Here is a 21,394-nt window from a genome sequence, read left to right on the forward strand (position 1 = left end):
GGAGCAAGTCAATTTGCATTTGTACACTTCTCAAAGGATCAAAGGATCATACGTAGTGATTAATAATTTAAACAAATGGTATTCACATCGCATAGTACTGGCCAGTCTCATTCATGTCATCGTACCCCCCTACTCTCCAAGACACGCCCACTCTCTCACCCCCTTGCCTCAGAGTCATCCCATCCTAAATTTATGTGCAAAGAGAGTGAAAGATGGTCATTTTTAAGTTGTGCAATACCTAAGCAATACACATCGCCCCATGCTTTTTGACCCTTCCAGGCAATTGGGCTCTGAAACAGGACTAACCAATTGCATTGTCTCACATTCTATGGTGCTCAACCAAGCATGAACATGGGCTTCAGTGTACAATAAGTAAAGTCAATCAGGTGCACATCTGGCTAAAATTTCAAAGACAAATGTGACTGTGATCCTTTAATTTTTTTGAGTAGTGTAAACGGGTATACAGCACAATGCTGCTATAATGAACAGGGCAGGGTCCATACACAATGCTTGGTGTAGCATACCTCCCCAACTATTGCAATTTCATTGGTACTGTTCCAATTGTCACATTTTCATAGGCCTAAAAATCAAAATGTTCTGATTTCCATAAAAAAGGGAAAAAGTCCTAGCAAAAGAGGGCGCTATTTGCCAAAACAGAGAGGGGGTGCGGCCATTTGCAGAAAAAAGAAGGTGCTATTTCCTATGTTGAAATGTCAGTTGTTACACATACATACAGGTGTGTTCTTGTTCATGTAAAACAGATTCTCTTGTGCGGCTGCTTGTTTTGCTATGGGCTCATAACATGGCCGTTCCAATTTCGGAGGTTATTTTCATCTTAACTTTTGAGTCACTGTCACCAGTCCCAAATTTTTTTCTTTAATTTAAAGCAAATTTGTGATGTTCAGTGAAAGTGAGAAGAAAATTTGGGAGCCAAGAGGCATGTTCCGTTTACCGACTTATTTGTTATAGAGACATTGTACTGTACTTACATCCAAATTATTCATGACTTAAAAGGTACTCTGTAAATTGAATAGACAATTGGTCAGTTTGCTTTTGAAGAAAGACTATTGTTTGCCTTGAATTTGTTTCTTTTCATCGTAATGCATTGACTCATATTAATGCACAATTAAAAACATTCATGTTTACATTTAGGTTATCAAGATGCTATTCATGTACTTCAAGATTTGCAAATAATGACCATTGGGAAAGACTCTAGACACTTTGATACTACTTCTTTTGAGGCCTAAAAGTTTGTAACTATTGTATGCTTTTAAAAATGGGTGTTCCCATTCAGGCAGCCAAAATACCAGCACTGTTCAATCAACCCAGTGGCTGTTCTGAACCTCATTTTTTACAAGTTTACCCCTTGAACAGAGATATTGATAAATGGGAAGAACCACCAACATAGGGCTGGATAGCTCAGTTGGTAGAGCACCGGTACGGTATTCCAGAGGTCGCAGGTTCAAATCCCGCTCCAGTCAATTTCTTTGTTCATCTTTTTAAGTTTTTCCTTGGACAAAGTTCTGTGTGCATTTTGTATTTTCCAAGTTGTACATCCACATTGCCAGAGCATCAGAAAAAGGTCTTTCACTTAAAATTATCACAAACTTCAAGTTGTAAATTGTTGGCTCAGTGCTGAAAGGTCATTACTGCAAACATTTTTTTGAAAACACTCTAAGGGCCTTACTCTGTGCACGAAAGAAACATTTCATTTAAACAGTTTTATTTGTTAGTCATAAAACTATTTTTTGTGGCCAACAATTTTAACCAATTCTGTTTCTTCAATTAATGTCTAAAATAATATTTTTCACTAAACACCTTTTAGTGCATTCTAAGGACCTTTTAGCACTGACATAAAATTTGTTTCCTTTGAAAATATTACCTTGCAAAAATGCTTTCTAAAACAGTCACCATTTATTGCAATAACCAGTTAATTTTCATTTGCAAGTGAAATAAATGCTCATTTATTTAAACTAGCAAAACAACTTTTTGTACACGTATATCTATTTGTAAACCTGTAGTACTTTGCCACTTCACCCTTCTCCTAATCTGGACCATTTTACACTGCCAGAGTTTAAGGTACATCTGTCTCCATCTTTAGATTTTACATTACAGTCTCATCCTACATGAAAGCCCTGCCAGTCTTAATCATCTCCCTAGCTCCTTGTATAAAGTTCCCTCTTGGAGCCTTTTAGTCTCAATCTTATAAGGGCTACAATAAACCCAATAGCAATATGGAACATTAAGAAGCTATGTCCTTCAACCCCATGGGATCCTCAGAGCTCTAATACTGATAGTCCCAAGCCCTCAGCCATCCACTCTACCCATCCTATCAGCTCTCAGACTTCCAGCCCCAAGGACTTCCACCCTTGCCCATCTCCAGTACACAGTTTGGCTGAAAAATATTCTAAGTCCAAACAATGGAAGGTTTAACATTTAGAAACGAACACATTTCTTCAAGAAAGTGCCGTGGCATAGCGGTTAAGGACACTAACTGCAATGCACAAGGACCTGGGTTCAATTCCAGGTGGGCATGCACAATTTTGTTAAAAAACTTAGTAAAAAAAAAAAAAAAAAAAAAAAAACCTCCTTTTCCGGGGATCCCGGGATTTGAACCGGGATCCCCTGGCCTGGCAGCCAGCTCGCTAACCACCAGGCCGAAGACTTCTTGATATATAAGATTTCGGAACTTATATTTAAAGGTTAGGATTGCGCAATTCCAAAAAGGTCAAAGAGCACTACACATTTGCATGTATTTAAATAACAAAAAAAAGAAATTTCAATGTTAAAAGACAGAATAGCAAAATATTCGGACCTCGCATGTATTTCAGCATATTTTAGGTCTACATATATTTGCAAACCTTTCTAGATTTACATTTTCAAATTTCAGTTTTATATCATGGGATGCTGTGATGTGAATCAGTGTTCAGTTCTTTTTTCCCTCTCTCCATTACAAATGTACAAACTTTTTTTCAGAAAAGTAGGCGTTACACCGCCTGTGCCGGCATAATAGTAGATCCCACAGGTGCACCAACAGCAACTGGCCTAGTCCTGTTGGCGGGGGCTGTGTGTTGCTGACGTTTTGTAGACAGGCCGCGGGACTGGAGTGATGTTGTCCCCCTCAGAAAAACGAGCGAGCCGCTTTGCAGATCGGCTTGGCCGTGGCATGTCAAACATGTTGTTAACTCAATGGGTTGAAGCAGAACCCCAAGAACTTTGACCCCCAATGTTGATGCCACTGCCACTGGAAACAGTCAATTTACATGAACAACACGTGCTATTTTAGAATTCTGGAAATACATGTACTTTAGGTATGCTAAAGTGTGTCGAAACTAGCTTGGAAGATTTTTATTCATGCCGAAGCCATGTGCCTGCCTCCCAAAGTTGACAAGACCGAGTAGACTTGGGACCAAGTTGACCTGAGATGGAGTTGACTCGGAGCGAGTTGATTCCAGACCAAGTTGGCGACTTCACACTGACATGACTGATGAGTTTCCAGTGTGTTTACGTGGCCATGTGGCCTCTCTGAATCTTTAAAAAGCAATTTGTAGAGTTCAAGTTGCTCAGACTATTATCAACAGATCTACAGATTTAGATCTATTATTTCTATAAATCGCGAATTTGGGACTGATAGTTTCCAGTTTGTGGTATTTCTTTCACAAAAAGCCCCAAATTGTGGACTTATTTTGGATAGAGGCGGGCAGCCACATTCAGAAATGAGCGCTTAGTTTTTATTGCTATTTTGGGGTGTCTTTGTTCAAAGGAGAATAAAAAAATTTGTGGCTAACCCCCATGAAACTGAAACAAAAAGTGATCTTCTGGCCTTAATCTCTTCACAAGAGTCAACAGGTGGCGCTATTTCGGTCCTATTTCGCACTGTTTTCAATTGGCGCGAATTTTCTCCTAATTTTCCATTTTGTCAGTTTTTTGCTAAAACTAAAAGAAATCAAAAGGGGTTAGCCTAATACATTTTAATTTAACAAGGTAAAAATTTAAATTTTGCCACATCTAAAAATTGGCCCTTTTTTGTCCAAAAATAACTGAATTTGCAAGGGGTTAGCCTTACATTTTAATTTAAATTGGTCAAACTTTGAATTTCCTCTGAATCTCAATTTTGTCAAAAATCTTTATTATTGTCTATTCACATTCAAATGATTAAAAGATACTGAAAAACCCTTTCAGGTCAGTACAACTTAAACCAACACAACAAACAAGTATAAATTTTGAAATTTCAAAATGACTTGCAATATTTATGTACATAAATACAATTTTCAAATCCGTGCTATTTATGGTTAATTTCTTACTGGGATCCTTAACTGAAAGCATGAATCATTTAAGCCAACCTTTACATTGTACATGTACTGCAAATTGTTATGCATTTTATGCAAGATGAGCAAGTGTACAATTCTGGTATGGTATGATCAAAGAAAGAAAATTATTATTAAAATAAGCCAATTTCTCTTGCACCCACCAACGATACTTAGAGCTGGCCCTGAATGACATCTTTTCAAGCCGTTTACAGATTGACATTTTAACAGTGACTCCCAATGATTCTGTGTGTGCACACTGCACATTCACAGGTGCATTGGGACAATGGCGCAACAGTCTCAGATGTCAATGAAATTGGCCAGTTTTAAGAAGAGGACACCTTCCCATCAAAGGCTTGGCTTTTCTTGTAAAGACTTTGCTTTAAATAGTAGGAGTTACATTTACCACAGCAACATAGGAGGTTGGCCATTGATAACTTCTCTCAAAGATAGCATTTGTTTGTAGTAGTGTGCCATGCATAGATTCCAGCCACCTTTTCAGATTACACGAGCACTTTAATCTTTTTTTTTTTCAATTATACAAATGGTACAAATACTCACTTTGTGCCGTCATATAAAACATTTCATTTCAATCTGGAATGTTTGCCGAGTGTTCTTGCATAATTGTCAAGTGTCCTTACCAAGGCTACTTTTTCGCTGGCACCGAGAACATAAACCCCGGCTAAAATAGCACCAACATACACTACATGTACTTGGAATACTGAGTTGATGCACATGCTACATTTCTATATGCAATTTCCGACACACTTTCAAACTTTTTTATCATTGGATCCGTTGTACTTTTTACAGGCAAGCTAAAATTTACAGCCACTTTCAGAAATAGACGTTTTTGACTAAACACACAAGAAAGAATTTTAAAAGGATCTTATGACTACATTCCCCCCCCCGGAGTATTCAAAGTATCCTCAGGGAGATATTGGCAGATAGAAAAATTACCAATGATACCAAGAAGCTCACACAAATCCAGGAACAACTATTACCAAGAAAATCTTGAGTCAATAATTGCTCCAAATATCACTTTAAAATGAACTGAAAAAAGTATGCGTTAAAAACAAGACAGAATGCACTGTCAGTTTTAACTTGCTTTTAAAAAATCCACTTTAAAAAACGGTGGCGGCGAAATCACACGAAAATTTCAATCAGTTCATGCCCAACTGAACAACTTGGCTTAGGGTTGTATCTACTTTTTCTTGTAAGAATCGACTTGTTTTCTGCAAATATGCCTCTATTTTCCAGTTCTGTGCTTTATGTAAATGGTTCTTGACTGAAACCATCTTCTTGAAGCAACGCATGAGCCCATTTATTGCTTTTTAATAATAAACGCAACTGCTTTAATGTAGAGCAATGAAAATCAAAATGTTATCCAACTTAGCACACTTAAATGTGACTTTACGAAACCACAACCCTCCATCGAATGAAAGGGTGCAAAACATCTAAGTTTGCTTCCACTGTGTGATTGGCCTAATGTTGTGAAGACACTCAACACCAGTTTGTCTTGGCGAGTTAAAAATGGCTCACACAAGACAGATTCGACTTGCAAGTTTTTCAACAACATAAATATTATTAAACCACTAAAAAATTCCTGATTTCATATTTCATTACAAATCGAGTTGTATGTTTTTGAATCGGTGAAGAACAGAGCAGGCAAGGAAATGAGAGCTGTTGACGGCATGAGGCCATTACTACCTCTTGGAGAACGTGGAATAGCTGGTCGTTCTAGTCTCTCCTGGACATTTAAAGATTGGACAAGAAAAGTTTCATAAAGAGACATGGAGAAGAATTCATGCAAAAATCAAAAATAGATTTATTTGAGGTACAGAGCAGCACCTTACAGCACTGCCAAATATCACTGAAAGCAAAGTTTGCCGTATCGATCAACGGGTGACGTTTATTTGTTTACCCGAGATGTGAGCTCCCAGCCTCTGCTGAAGACTCTCCAGCTTCTGGATGTAGTTGGTCAGTGAGGCCTCGGGGTCCCCGCTCCCCGATGCATCCAGGGGTCTATCCAGGGATCTGCTGAAGTGTCTGTCTAGAGGGGAGGCCGAGTGGTACCCTAAGGGCCGGCCGTCTGGGCGTGGGGACGGAGAGGTGGCTCTAAAGGGGCGAAGAAAGTGGGAATGAGAACCAAGTTGAATTAATTCGTGAAGTGACTAAAATTGCATCAGGAGGGGAGTGGCTACGACCAAAAGGAGGGGGGCTCCCTAAAAGATTCAGGAAAGGGTGCTATGGACCCTTTAGGTCTTACGGCATTCATCAATGGCACATCAACCCCCTCCAAGCTGAGTGATGTTCCTATTGGTTCTTGTCATCTATATCAAGTAGCAGTTGAAAGAACTCCGAAAAATGCCAGTTAAAACTTTCAACAACTCTCTCAATTCCCAAAGTATGCAATTCTTACCCATGGAATAGAACTGGGCTGGAGGATCTGGCCCTGTGGTGTCCACTGGGAAAGACTGTCCGCAACGCCGACTGACCGATGACGTCCCGCACAGGGGGTGACGCACCATTGACGAGATGCATCCCCGTGGGTGGGGAGCTTCTGACTGGGGTAGTAACCCTGATGTTAGGGATGGAGGCTGACGACAGTCCCCGAGGGGGTGGAGAGGACATGACATCTGGGTGGACGGATGGGGTGGTGGAGGGTGTGCCAACACGTGTGGCCCGTCGCCATTTCCGGACCAAGAATTTCAACCTGTTTCCAAGAAAAAACGATTACATTTTTTCCAAGACGTTTTTCCACATGTACGGTTCTTTTGTTTGTAGATGTTTTTTTGACATCCCTTTCTACTCATTCCAATACTGACCTGGACACGGCGATGACTACTCGCACGGCACTTCTGAATCTTGAGAAGGCCTTGCTGTGTCGGGACTGCCTCTCCAGAGATTCAGGGGCTGGGTAGGCACCCATTTTGGCAATGAGTTGCAGCGTCGCTTGCTCGCAGTCTTGGAAACCTCCTAGAAGGAGCAGGAGGTAGCGCTTCTGGTACACCAGGGCCTTGCGGAAGCTCTCTGCCCGCAGGTACTTGCCGTACATCTTCTGCAACTAAGTGATTGTACGGGGGGGGGGAAACTGATCACAGTCAACGGTGAGTTATACTCCGGCCACTATGAACAATCCGTCATTGCCAAAGCCACAAGACACCTGATTAAAACAGCCTATAGTTGAAAGCATGTCTAATACAGTGACTTACAACGCTTGGTCCATTGCGACTTAAAAATCTTCAGACTCAAAAAACTTACTACATTTTGATATTTTGAGCAAGTTCTAAAGTAAGACAACCACATAAAATGGTCTCATTTGTAAACTAAACTGCATTGTTGGGGTTAGTGTTCAATTTGGCTGCAAAAAATGAAGGAATTTCAAAGTAAAAGGCTTTTGGCTTCATTGCTGCATTAGAAGGAAGTACCTTCAGCTGTTGGTGCTCAGAGACCTCTCCTGCTCCTGCCAACAGAGGGCCTCCTGCATCTCTCCTATTGGCTTCATGCTGTAGCTGGGCTTTGAGGTGGGCGATCTGGGACTCAGCCTTCTGCAATGCATTCTGGGCCGCTTGTCTCTCCCTGCTCCACAGGGCACGTTCCTCTGCCAAAGCTGTGTCGGTGTTGTCTAAAGAACGACGAGTCGCCTGAGAATTAAAAAAACCAAAGCACAACACGTTCAGCAGACAAACTTAGTTATCAATCCATTTTGATAATCCTGTCAAGCATTCTACACGAAAACGTATTGTGACAATCTCCTTATGACCCCTGAGGACAAGGTTGACAGGTTGCTAGGGAGGAAGCCATATTGGATTTATTTGTTTGTCATTTCTCACCTCGTCTAGCTGTGCCTCTCGCTGCCTAAACCGCCAGACCTCTTCCTCCAGCTTGGCCAGGGCCGTCCGCATCTCTGTCTTCTCCTCGCTCAGCCGAGAGGCAAAGTTGCTCAGCTCGGCATTCTGGGATAGCAGGCGGTCGTTCAGGCGGGTGGTTGTCGTTGGGGTAACAATAGACGGAACAGACTGAAGGGATGACAGAAAAAGTATGGTTACCGGATTTTTTCAAGTTTTTGTCTTGACAACCAAAACACAATTTTGTCCACATCAGTGTTGACATTCGTTTCTCAAATCCACTTCAAGACTTTCAAATTCACCTCTCTTGAAAATGAGACCATCTTGATTATAATATAAGATCTGAAAGTAGGTTTCATGCAACTGTTCTACTTCAATGTAAAAAGACGTTGGCTTTTGAGTTTTGGTTCAGTACTGGCATTCATTTTTATCACAGGCTCCACTGGTTTAAAGAGCCCCCCTCGAGCCCTGATGGCTTTGTTGGGCTAAAGAACAGTCATATGTCCCTTATTCCTTCCGACAGGGCCATTTTGATTGTCGTTTACCTCTGAGTGCAGCGCCAGAGAGGCGTGGAGTTGCTTGAGCTCCGACAGCGTCTCCGTCAGCCCCCGCTGCAGGTTGCCCAACTCCTGCCGGTCGCTCTCCAAGCCCAGCCGCAGCAGCTTGGCGATCTCCTCCTGCTGGCGGACGGCCAGGAGCTGCAATCTCTGCCGGACCGCCTCCAGCTGGGCCTTGTAGAGCTGCAGACGGGACGCCAAGGGGGTAGGGCGGGGACTGCGATGCTGACTGCCTCGCGACAACTCCTGCTGAACAGAGGAGGATTGAGGGGATACTGAAGCATTGGGTAAATTCAACTAGCGACACCTTGTCAACCAGTGGTCAATTTCGACTGGTAACCTATGCATGAAATATATACTAGGTGTCAAGCTAATTCAACCTGTGGTTAACAAATTGTTGCTGATTGGCCATTGATGGCATGCTCTAAGTATACAACAACACTCTCAAATTGAGCTCCCGTGTGGGGTTAAAATTAGTATAAACTTCAATAAAGGGGCAAGTTACCACTCAGAACATTTGCAATTTTCAACAAGCAATACTAGTAAGCAATACCCCGGGTACAGAAAGCATGGGCTACCAGTCAAAATGCCATGAGATGTGCACAGTTTGTGAATGGTCCCCACCACATATCTGCTTTCTACTGTCTGCTCTGCAAATGTCTTCCTGTGCAAAACTGTGAAAGATTTTACATCCCAAAGCCAAAACATCAAGTCTCAGGTAGAAGACTGGAAGATCTCAAGTCTGATTATACCCCAGATGTTTGCTTAAATTTCAAGATGCATCTTTCACGACATACACGATGATCTGTGAAACCAAGGAATAGTAGGCCTGACATGTTCAGGCAAACTGACCTCCTCATGGGCCTGTTGCAAATCTTCCTCTGTGACCCTTGGGATAAAGTGTCGCTGGGCATCACGGAGCTTCTTGAGCTCGGAGGATGTTGTCTCGTGGGCTGTCTTGTTCTCCTCTAGCTCATGCTCTAAAGACTGGATCTTCTGCCTGTCCAGTTCCCGCTCCAACTGGAAGTCACTCTGGAAAAACAAAACGACCAGAGAAGTCCAGAAGTAACAAAAACGCCCACACTTCAGCCCAAAGTTAACTATCCCTAACCCCCAGTGTATCACTATCTCCCCCACCCTGTCTGGCACCCCATACCTGTCTCTGCCTCTCCAGCTCTCTCTCCCTTTCCCTCTCCCTGTGTCGCTGTCGTTCAATCTGCCTTTCCTTCTCCCGGATAATGTCCTTCTCGCGGCCTTCCTCTTTCTGGCTCAAGAGGGCGCTCTTCAGTCGATCGCATTCCTGCTGAGTCATGGCAACTCGTTCCTGCTCAGCAACAAGTTTGCGATTCAGGTCATCTTGCTGTACCTGTCCAGACAAAGAGATTCATGAAATTTCTCAAAATCATTCTTCAAGATATAATCATTCAAAAAAAGAACAAATTGTATCTCGCATTAAGAACAAAATTGACCAGGCTTGGTTCCCTGACGCAAACCCATGGAAGGTAATGATATGCTCTGCCTCTACAACTCCTCCAGTCTGTACCTGTAAGCTATCAATGGTGGCCTTCAGCTGCCGGCATACGGCCCTCTCCTCCTCCAAAGCCTCTAAGCTCCGGCTCTTTTCCCGGTCGTTCATGTTCTGAAGCGCTTCCACCTCATTCTCCAGTTGGTTGACTCGGGTCCGCAGGTCCAGGTTGCGCGACTTCTCGTTGTCCAAGACTGTCTGGAGCTCACCAATAGTGGACTTCTCGTAGTGGGAGTTTTCGGCGTAGGCGCTGCGCTCTTGGTCCAATGACTCATGCAGCTGGGTGTTCAAGGCTTGCTCCCGCTGAAAGCAAGAGAGTTTTAAAGTTAGCCAAGAATGAAACATTAGAAAATCTATAGGTTCTCTTAATTCACGCTGCATTTGAAAAGCTTTGCCAAGGTCAGAATAACACATGCAACAACGGAAGCCAAAGACCAGCAATTGTATAATCTGTCAAAGACACAATCTCACAGTCAGTTGGCGACAAAGACTATAACACATCCTCATCTGACAAGTCCTAATTGATACAGTGGCAAAGATTTTTTTCTGACAAAGTTTCATAAAGCACTCAGCATGCAGAACCTCTTAAATAGGACCAGTGATAGATCAAGCCTCTCTCTTCTGTTTCTACAACTTCCTTACGTGCAGAGCTGCGTGCAGTTCCTGACTTCTGGTCTTCTCAACATCTAGTGCCGTCTTCAGGTCAGACATCTTGGCACGCTCCGTGTCTGCAAGGCTTAGCGACCTGGATTTCTCTGCCTCCAAGTCTCTCTTCAGCCCTTCGGCTCTGATCTTGGCCTTCTCCAGGTCCTTGTGGGTCTCCACCAGCTTGTTGCGTTCGCTCTCCAGGGCTTTCCTCAGCTCCTGTGTGAAGTCAAAACAGTTCCCCCAAAAATTCAGAAAACCATGTCTTCAAACCCCTTCCACACGACAGTCAGATGACTCTTACCTTCTCTGGAATCATTTACTTTGGCATGAGAGCCTTTGGGGATTGTTTTTGAAAGACAACAATGTTATTAGAAGAACCAGCTTTTTTGTAGAAACTCAAATTAAATTTCTTTGGTAATTGAAGGAACCTTACAGACCATTTAATCCCACCCCCCCTACCCCTGGAAAAGGCAAGATGTAACCTGGACCCTATTAGATCTGTGCAATTCCTATAGAGGGCGGTCTACTCAGTATGTGAGACTTCTATATTGAGCAGTAACTTTGCCCATTATCCCAACTGCAATTGTAGTTCTGCCTCTCACCTTGACCGAGTCCTGCTCTCTCTGCCGGGCCTTGGCCGTACGGCTGCTCTCGCTCTCGAGCGTCTGCTGGAGGTTGTGAACGCTCTGCTGCTCCGAATCCAGGGCCTCCTGCAGACTCCGCGAGTGGGACTTCTCTGACTCTAACTGGGCTCTGGAATAAGAATGACCAAACGGCCACCTTGATCAAATCCGTCACCGAAGGGATGGTATCACATGGCTGATATTTTGCCAGTGCTGAGAGATTAATTTGAAGGCAATGACGCAAGGGGCAAAATTCTTTGCTTAGAAAGCTTCAACATATTTCAGGTTCTTAAGTATAACAAAATGCAAATGAATGAAAAAAAAGAGATTGGGGGACGACGTTGTAGAGAAAATGCTGTGGACACAAAAATGAAAAATCTTGGTTGGCAATCTTTATCCTGAGACTAGCTGTGCAGATTTTGATGGATGTACACACCCTGACAAGAGATCGTAAGAATGATTGCTTTCCTAAATTAAAATGAGTGATTTCCCCCATCCACCTGTCCTTGATGCATGAAGAAGCAAATCAGATACCTGCAAATGCCCAATAAAGCTCTACAGCCATTAGCATATGTCTTAGAAATTGCTGTGAATTTATCATTTGCTGCTGAGGTACAGCAAGGGGGACTTTTCTATGTCACTGAATATTCATAAAGTCCATTCTTTTAATCCTAACAATACATTTTTGTCTTAGAAGGTTCAAGTACAGCAAATTATCAGGTATCTGAGGACATCCACCTTTATACCAGAACAAAAAAGGAAGAATAAATCTGCAGAAAACAGCAGCAGAAAGTAAAGAAAGCAACTTGGTTGTGTGCTACAAATCAAGCAAGGAAAATATCTTGAACCAAGGAATATTTAGATGAAGAACTTGAAGCAAAACACAATGACACCAATGCTCAGAAAGCTGGAAATATACTAAGAAAATAATTGAGACGACCAAATATTACAAAATAAAATACAATCGATCCATGCATGCATATCATAAAAGACTAAAAATGACATAAACTGACCATCTTTCATTTTGGCGAAAAAACAAAGCCTTTTATGAGGCTCAAAACTATAAACACTTCATAACCCACAAAGTGGGCTTATGTTATTTCCATTCCAAGCAATAATGGGTGTGAACTGATTTCCTGAGCTGGAGACAGAAATTTCTAGTTCTGAGCCTCATGCACACTGTGAAACAAAGCGATGTGATCTTCCATGCACATGCACACACACACTATGCAAACAGACTATGCTATTCTGTTGCCATGACAACAAAGCACTAGGTATCCCATGAACACACCTGTGGCATCACCGTTGGCCATTTTGGTGGCTACTGCCAACCTTGGCACAATTACAAACAGATGAACAATACTGACACAAAACACACATGGCACTGCCTTCAAAACGGCCGCTGTGCCCAGGGATAAAGGTTTTTTTTCTTTTCTAGTTTCCCCGATGTCTGCCTCACTCAAATGCCATCATAGTTTGTTTTTTATTTTATTGCCAATGACCATAAAATTGCATCTGCTTAATTTTTGCTTCTTAAAGCAAGCGGATGAAATGACATTTGGATATTTTTGTGTTTTCAAAAGAGCAAGCAAGCAAGCAAGACAAGTAGTTTTATTTCGTTCCTCAATAGCAAATTCCACTGTTAGTCTTACAATGCAGGCCCACAACCCAATTTTCACATGAAATGGTCCATCCACATAAAAACCATCGAAATTCCCCAGGATCCCAAACTGGGAGGGAAAGCCCTTGAATGACTCATAGTTAGTTTTTCTCATGCCAAGTTTTCTCTGGAAAAAAAATGATTTTATGTGTTTGTGGGGAAAAAAATACATGTTTCATTAGCAGTTTTGTTAGATTTTGGGTTAGTTTTTTTCATGCTTCCAGTGAGAAGTGTAAATGACTTGTAGCACACACTTACAAAACTCCCTCCGCTATGCCGCTGTTGGTGTTGAGGTCAAAGGTCAAAGGTTACCAATCAGGGAAGGGGAAGAAACAATGGCTTGCTATTAATATCAGGAGCCTTGGTCAAATGCTTGAGAAATGTGTCAGTCATAGAGGAATGAATTAGTTTGGGGGAAAATGACGCTTGATGTTTGGAGACTCAAATTGGAACAGGTGAACAAATCTGTGGTTTCAAAAAGCTCCAATTAGAAGATTGAGATGTTACAAACATCACTATTGGGTGTACAGCTCAACACAATCTCCTAGAGGGTATTACCTTCACCCCTGTTGCAGATTCTAAAAATGTTCTTTGGGATTAACACCGAACTTGGACCCCGCAAACTTTTTCATATACAAGCTTAGCAGCAAAACAGTTCACAGTGCACAGCGACATGGGATGATTTGTTCCAAGAACACACCTTGGAAAACTACCGAGTCAAAATAAATCTACATGAGAAATGACTGCACTCGTACCACAGTCCACGTCATCAGGTACGCCGTACTTGAAAGGCTTTGTGGATGTCCAGCATGAAGATTACAGACAGCAACAACCCATGCGGATTCAGACATGCCAATGATGAGGTAATAAGGGGGGGCGGGATGATGCAAAGATCAGGGGCAGCATTGGAACCTTTCTAGACCCAAATCAATTTAAAGAAGAAGAAGAAAAAACAAAAAAAAAAAACAAGTTCCTCCTCAAAAAAACAGATCTTGGTCCAGATCCTGGAAGCAGGCAAACATTTCTCAAGGAAGACATCTTTCAGACAGACACAGAACACTGAAACGACAGGGTTCTTACGTGACTTCGGCCAGCTTGGCTTCTATCCTCTCCTTGCTACCGGTCAGCCGATCCAGCTTGATCTGCAGCTCCGACAGCTCGTTCTGCAGTTCCAGGACCTGATTCTTCTCTTTGTTCAAGGCGTCAGCTAGCTGAGCCACCTTCTCCTTCTCCACAATCAGAGATGTCTGCAGGTCCTCCACAAGAATCCTCTCCTGCCGGTACTTATGCTCCATCATTTCAACTAGTACGCCAAAAAAAAAACCACATTTACCATTCTCAATTTGAAAAGTTCGGCCCCTGGTGCATCTTGGCAGATTTGTCCTTGAGCAAATTTTAAAAAGCTGTTAAGCAAAGACTATTACTTAGTTGAAGCAATGTGTTTCTTTATGAACTAAAGATTGGAAAACCAGTTCAAAGCAATGCACATCAAGTGGCACTTTGGTATGATATTAGCTAACGTTTTTTTTCAGATGAGATCTCAATGTTGCAGGTTTCTCCTCAAGGACCACAATTTGTTAACAGCAGCAGAGAGACTGTCCAATCTTACGTTGCCTCTTGAGCTGTCTCTCGCGACTGGTGCCATGCTCCTCCACACTGTTCAGCTGCGAGGTCAGCTTAGCTCGTTGTTCCTGCAGCTCCCCGGCCAGCATCTTGGAGTGCGCCCTCACGTCCTCGATCTCAGCCAGAAGGGAGGAGCGGTCGGCACTGTAGATCTGCTCCAGGGCCGACTTGTGGTGCGCCTCCTGCCAGAAGAGAGAGGAGGAGATTGTGACTCCTTTCCGGCAATTCTTGGTGCTCCGTAAATAGGACAGAATCTTGTTTTTCCACCTGCTCACCTGTTCTCGAATTTTCCTCTCAAGCCGCTGAACCTCAGACAAGTCACGGTCCCCGCTGGAGGTGACATGAGTCCTCAGCTCTGCCAACAGGGCGTCCCTTTCCTGATCAAAGACTGACTGGATGGCTCGGAGAACACGGCCTCGCCAGTCAGACTCTGAAGACGTCTGTGTCTGTTCGCCAATAATAATTGAACATCAGCAAAAGCTTAGAAGAGTGTTTGTCGAGACTTTAAATTTCAAGTTGAGATCTCAAGACTGCACTTGGTTCTAAACACAGGTGTAATCAAATGTAAAATCTCTTACAAACCACTGGAACCAAGCCGTTCATTGGCAATTCCAGAAAAGCTGGGTTCGAACCCATCACCTCCGGGTTACCCTACTAGTGCTCTATGAGGTAAGTCCTTACAGCAATTTTGGCAGATGTCAATCTCTCTATTTAGGTTAGCTCATCTCAGAAGGCCTGGTCAAGAGGTATCTGGCCTGAGTCTTACCCAATGAGCCTTGGTAGCCTGGCTGATGAGGTCCTTCAGGGCCTGTATGGCATCCAGCAAGGCCTGCTTCTCATTCTCCCAGGCATCCTGCAGAGTGAGGATGTCCGTCCCATCCTGGACCATGGGGCGCGGGGACGTCTGCTGGCGTAGGTACCTCAGATCAGAGAGACTGAGAACCTGTAGTCCCTCGTTGTGAAGTCTGTTCAGGACAGCCTGGACGAAACCCAAAACAAACAGCTTTCATCAACTGCAACAGGTCCTGACTGATTTATATCAAATCTCTCACAATCCATTGATGTCAAGCCGTGTCTGAATCGGTTACTTTGCAATGTTGGCTTTTCCATTAGGATGTTGCAGCCTAAAGTTGTAGCCACAAAGAAAGCCATGTTTCTCAACACTGCTCAACATCAAGGATGCAAATGTTGGATACAACTGCGAACATCTTCAACTCCACAAAACTCTACGATACAAAAACTCCTGTCCTTGCCTGTAACCTCTGTGGGATGTCCCCGCCATTAACGAGTCCCTCTCCGTTGTGAGCAGCGCCCTCTGTTGGCCCTCGTTCCTTGCCCACCCCGGCCTGCCTGGTCTTGAGCTGGCCTACTAGTCTCGAATCCAGCCTCTCTGTGGCTTGCAGCTCTTGGGTCAGTCTGTTGGCTGTGTCTGATGTAAAAAATACTTCATCCTTAAAGTACAAGTTTATCAAGAACACCATCATGACAATTTAACCCCTTCACCTCGACTGCTGGGCTGTGGTATGCCCTGAATGGAGGGCTTTGTCCATCAGCAGGCCCCATTGAACCAGCAGCTACATGGTGAATAGACTGTATGTGTGGTATGCACTAATCCTCACACAATGGTGCGGTAGTAGCAGGTTAAAACCCTTATCCAGTTTGTCTGGAGCCATTTTTAATCTGTAACGGCCCAACTATAGCATCTGTCCCAACTTTAGTTGGCCAGCCCAACTGCAGCACTACAGTTGGGACTGTCCCAACTATTGTTGACCAATTTCTGTAGAAATTTTCTCAACCTTATCCAAATTTATGCATCTCACACTTGACACAATTCATCTAAAATATGGCACTTCTTCTATGGCATGTCATTGTAAACAATATGACCTTTGCATATGCTGGGCACTTGCACACTGGACCTCTCTGCTGTAGTTGGGCCGGCCCAGCTATACCACTCTAGTTGGGATAGGCTCAACTACAGTTCGGATGGTCCCAATTACACTGCAGTTGGGGCGTAACAAATCCGTTTAGATCTACTTGTCAGAAAGCAATTGGGACATGCTATGACAACACATTATAAAGTCCAAATAAAGTGACAGAGGCTGTCTGTTCAAAAACTAATCACTGCACTGCAAACAATCTTGTTTGCAGTGCCCTGGGAATTGGAAGATCATCTTGAAAGTTCAGATGAAATCCCCAAGTACCTGCGATGACACTGCTCATGGGGCTGGCGTTGACGGGCGTGGCCGCCAGTATCCTCTCCAGCTGCCTCCCGTGCTCCTCCTGTATCTTGGCAACCTCCTCGGCGTGCGCTGCCATCAGGTCACGGTTGACGCGCAGCACCGCCTCCTCCATCTCGTGTCGGTGCCGCTCCTCCCGGGCCCGGGAGTGCTGGGCGTACTCTGCCCGCAGCTGGTCCATCAGGACCTGTGTCTCGCGTTCCATGGTGCGCTGGATGTCGGCCACGTGCTCCTGGTGTTGGCGTGTCAGCTCCGAACGGATCTCGCGCAGTTTCTGTCGGATGAACAACACTGTTTTTTTCAAAAATTGCAAACTTGAATGGGCAACACTCCACAAAATCAACATGAAAAGAAACAGTTCCTATTTGAAGAGGGAAAAGACTGAATGGGATTCACCCTTGCAGCCCTCAGATATACTGCATTGGAAGTTCCAGGTTAAAATCCCATCTCAATCAATTTTCTGTTCGGCTGAAAAGGATCACGAAACTGAGTTGAGAATTGAACAAAACACACTACAGAGTATTCTGGATAGTGAATTTTTGGCTATGCAAAGTCCAGCTGATTAGCTACATTTTCCTACTAAGTTAGATTTTCCTCCTAGTATAAATCAAAATTTTCCTTCTAATCAATTTTATCCTACTATTCAATAAAGTTGTTCCCACTAAGCAAGTTTATCCTGTTAAGCAAGATTTTCATACGAAGCAAGATGTTTTGTGGAATCAAGACTTTCCAACAAAGCAATTTTTCCTCCAAAGTAAGTTTTATTAGCAAATTGACCCCTGACCTGCTCCAGGGTCTTGCCCGGTGACAGTCCCTGTAGACTGGCCATCTTCCGGTCATAATCCATCTCCAGTTCCTTCAGTCTCTCCACGTCCGAGGCTTGAGCCTCCCGTAGCTGGTTCATCTCCGCCTCGTGACGCTGCTTGAGTGCCTCCAGTGCCTCGGCATGCTTTCGCTGCAGCTCGACGATGCGCAGCTCGTGGTCATGCTGCAGGCGCTGCCAGCTAGTGTCGGCTGGTCCGTGGGGGGACAGCTGCTGCTGCTGCTGCTGTTGTTGCTGGTGAGGAGGTTCCTCGTCCAACTCTCGCTGCTGCTGTTGCCGTAGCTGGAAAAGTTGCTCCTCCAGATTATCCACTTGGAGGCGGAGTTGGGTGATCTCTGTCTCTTTTTCCTAGAAACGACAGCAAATAAAGCATATTTGGTCAATTTGCATCACTTCAATATTCACTCTTCTCACACTGCAATTAACAAGATTACATGAGAATCTAGAACCAATTTTACACAAACTTCACAGGATCAAGCTCAGGGGGGTGCATCAACGCTCGAACTACCAGCACCAACAGAACACATGGAACTTGCTAACCCACACAATCACACATCCATACCTGCACTTCCTGATTGAGGGCCTTGATCTGGCTCTTATAGGTCTTGGCTTCACTCCCTCTGGGAGATTGCTCTTGGAGCCGGACCAAGAGTCCCTCCAGGTGATCCACCTCTCTCTGACGGGCCACCAACGTCTGCTTCAAAGACAACATCTCTTGTTCATGTCGAGTCTGGGGAGACGAAATAAAGATAAATTTTGTTGGTTTACTTGACATGCAGGTCCAGCCCATCAAAAATCCAGTTGCAAGTCGTGGTAGCCTTGGCAAAATTCATGGGACGGAGGTACGCCGAAAAATTATTTGTAGGATTAGCAGAGAATCAACTTTACCTCTAATGCAATGCTGTGTTTCTGCAAGGTCTTGAGTTTTTCTTCCACCTTGGGATGTGACAGTACATCCCTCGACCTCTCCTGGTCCAGCGACTGCCTCAAGGTGGCTATCTCTCTTTCTTTGGTTTTTAGCTTGTTGTCCAACTCTCCCTGTAACTTCTCCTGTGGAGAGACCATCAAAAGGCAATGTTGGAAAGAAAATTTGGAATAAGTACTGCCAACACATCACGAGATTTCCATTCATTGAGCAAATTTATCTCATCTTTAATTATTGTTGTGACTTACTACTTCTTTCTCCAACTCCTTCACATCAGTTGCCTCTGGAGGGCGCTGTGACTGGCCCAAGGCTGGCTCTGGAGGACGCTCAGTCTTTGTCTGGGCCTCGTCCAGGTCTTGCATAACCTGGGCCAGCTGCTCGTTGAGGTGGTCAATCTCCTGGTTCTTCTCTTCAAGGAGTTCCTGGGCAAAGCGGGGCATGGAGGCCGCCATGTCTTGACTGGACAGCGTCACTTGATCCTGGAAGATGGCAAACACGATGCAAACCCCTTCAACAAAACCTGCTCTCCACCTGACCTAAAACCCACGAACCTCATTCAATACATGGCAATACTGAGGTTCTCCCGTTTCAAATTTTTCCAGGAAACACCCCTCTCCATCTCTTTCCCCTACTTACGAACCTCCAACATCACACTTCACAAAACCTCATCCTTACCCTCCCGAACCCATCCAGAGCTCTACCTATCCTTCTCAGTGGCTGCTCCAAAAACCCTTATCCACCTTCCTTCCCTGCCACCAACCTCCCACACTACCTCTCCCAACCCTGCCTTCCTCCTCACCTCCAGCTGTCGTACTTCCTCCAACGCCTTCTCCACCTTCCTTCCTTACCTCCAACCTCCCACACTACCTCTCCCAACCCTGCCTTCCTCCTCACCTCCAGCTGTCGTACTTCCTCCAACGCCTTAGCCAGCTTTCCTTCCAGGTCCTCCCGTCCCGAGTCCTGCTCCCTGGTGCCTACCTCAATCTGCATGTTCAGCTGCGCTATCTCCTCATCCTTGTTGAGGATATCCTCTCTGAACTGCTCCAACTGCTCCACCAGATTCTCGATCTAAGACAAAGGAATGCCATACTTTCAAAAAAAGAGAGACTGGACTATTCAAGCACTTGTAGGCACAACCAAATGTAGACTGTTTGTTGCTTCGTCAATAGACATGCTAGTACAAGTCAAGCAATTCAACACAAATTTTCCCACTCGACAGGCCACAACTAGGTCACATCATTGTGCACATTCAATTGAAAACTGACACAAAATGGGCAGAGTGCCCTCTAGCATTCATGAACTGAGCCATTACCTCTTTGTCTTTCCTCTCTAGCGCCTCCTTGTCTTCTTCCAGTTGCTTCAGCAGCGAGCCTTCGGTGCCGACCACTTCACCCGAGTCTGAGCTGGCCGTGCCATCCGCACCATCTGCCCCATGCTTCAGGGCGTCCAACTTGGACTGCAACGCTGAAATCTGTGGAGGGGAATGAAAGCCAAGTCAATCTGTGAAAATTGGGAGTCTTTCAAAATTCTTTCCCTGAAACTTTACAAGAGTGAAAATCTCAGGCAAGGATGATAGCGAACCCACTTTTAGAATGAAAATGATGTAAAGAACAATGGCCCATCTATTACAAATAAACAAAAAACCAATTTAAAATTGAAAAAGAAAACCATGACAGTACAAAATCAACTTAGGCACGATGTCAAAAAGATTTCAATCGGCTCGCCTCGGCGCACTCCAGAGTGCCGCACAGCACCGCTGACCTACTTAATGCTATTATTGATTGGTCTAAACTTCCAACAACAAACTGATAGCATGGGATGGGAGTCAACACGGAACCTCAACTGCTGATAACGTGAAATCAAATTTCACTTTCAAATTCTCAAACTTTACATCAATGCTTCACAAAATCAATTTCAGAAATTTGAAATCACGCATACCTGTATCAGCTGGTCGTAGAGCTGTTTCTGCAGCGCCTCCTTCTCGTGCATGATCTCTGCCTCGAGGTGGCGCTGTTCACCCAGGTCGCGCTCCAGCTCGTCCGTCTTAGTCTCCAGTTGCTGCCGTGATTGGACAGCCTCATCCAGGTGACGCTCTACCTCCTTCAGCTGGCTGCTCAGCTCCCGGGTCGTCTCCTCCGAGAATTGCAGGTCGCGCTCCAGCTGTTGTGCCTTCACTTGGGCCTGGCTGACCAGGTCTGATTTCTCTCGCAGCTCCTCGCGAAGCTCTTGGGCCTGTGTGAAAAGATTTTAACAGTAAGTCATGATCCTAACTGTTCTGAAGCAGGAGAAGTTAACCTTTTGGCACTGACTTCAGTTATTTGTTTCAGTTTTCTATTGCTGTAGTTAAATTTGAGATTCTACGTCTCTGCATTCTATTCAATTTAAATAACAAAGGCTTCATACAGCATACAATTCTTAATGATGTCAACTTCTCAAGCAGTATTTTTAACTACTTTGATCTACCTCTTTTCTGAAGATCTCATCAATGTTTGATGGCAACCTGTCTCTTGATCTCTGGTCTGCTTCCAGTCGGACTATCTCACGCTGAAATTCTTCTCGCTCCTGTTCTCGTTCTATAGTTTGTTGCTGCGGAAAAAAGTTCAAAAACATTTACTGAT

The 21,394-nt window shown here is 44.1% G+C and overlaps 1 protein-coding gene across 4 annotated transcripts in view; it reads right to left on the reverse strand.

The window, feature by feature from the left end:
* Window positions 1–4,108: 4,108 nt before the first annotated feature.
* Window positions 4,109–21,394, reverse strand: part of LOC110974775 (uncharacterized) — an 82,219-nt gene continuing 64,933 nt past the window's right edge. The window contains exons 20-46 of one of the 4 annotated variants that reach the window (XM_087147953.1): window positions 21,240–21,362; window positions 20,715–21,008; window positions 20,089–20,247; window positions 19,671–19,844; window positions 19,025–19,255; window positions 18,740–18,901; window positions 18,414–18,581; window positions 17,813–18,199; window positions 16,993–17,302; window positions 16,045–16,220; window positions 15,558–15,770; window positions 15,067–15,237; window positions 14,778–14,973; window positions 14,249–14,471; window positions 13,427–13,447; window positions 11,488–11,638; window positions 10,880–11,101; window positions 10,256–10,540; window positions 9,869–10,078; window positions 9,565–9,744; window positions 8,701–8,958; window positions 8,141–8,326; window positions 7,736–7,951; window positions 7,133–7,371; window positions 6,727–7,020; window positions 6,229–6,422; window positions 4,109–6,054 (exon numbers count right to left, since the gene is read on the reverse strand). In XM_087147953.1, the coding sequence (XP_087004079.1) occupies window positions 6,011–6,054; window positions 6,229–6,422; window positions 6,727–7,020; window positions 7,133–7,371; window positions 7,736–7,951; window positions 8,141–8,326; window positions 8,701–8,958; window positions 9,565–9,744; window positions 9,869–10,078; window positions 10,256–10,540; window positions 10,880–11,101; window positions 11,488–11,638; window positions 13,427–13,447; window positions 14,249–14,471; window positions 14,778–14,973; window positions 15,067–15,237; window positions 15,558–15,770; window positions 16,045–16,220; window positions 16,993–17,302; window positions 17,813–18,199; window positions 18,414–18,581; window positions 18,740–18,901; window positions 19,025–19,255; window positions 19,671–19,844; window positions 20,089–20,247; window positions 20,715–21,008; window positions 21,240–21,362 (5,487 nt within the window). In that variant the 3' untranslated portion in view covers window positions 4,109–6,010. Of the gene's footprint in view, window positions 6,055–6,228; window positions 6,423–6,726; window positions 7,021–7,132; window positions 7,372–7,735; window positions 7,952–8,140; window positions 8,327–8,700; window positions 8,962–9,564; window positions 9,745–9,868; window positions 10,079–10,255; window positions 10,541–10,879; window positions 11,102–11,487; window positions 11,639–13,426; window positions 13,448–14,248; window positions 14,472–14,777; window positions 14,974–15,066; window positions 15,238–15,557; window positions 15,771–16,044; window positions 16,221–16,992; window positions 17,303–17,812; window positions 18,200–18,413; window positions 18,582–18,739; window positions 18,902–19,024; window positions 19,256–19,670; window positions 19,845–20,088; window positions 20,248–20,714; window positions 21,009–21,239; window positions 21,363–21,394 lie in introns of all 4 variants that reach the window. The other 3 variants (XM_022226662.2, XM_022226677.2, XM_087147954.1) reach the window with 3 other exon arrangements.

Source organism: Acanthaster planci, linkage group LG17, assembly GCF_054643075.1.
Source record: "Acanthaster planci isolate LZ-2023a linkage group LG17, COTS_SCS, whole genome shotgun sequence".
NCBI classification, from domain to species: domain Eukaryota; kingdom Metazoa; phylum Echinodermata; class Asteroidea; order Valvatida; family Acanthasteridae; genus Acanthaster; species Acanthaster planci.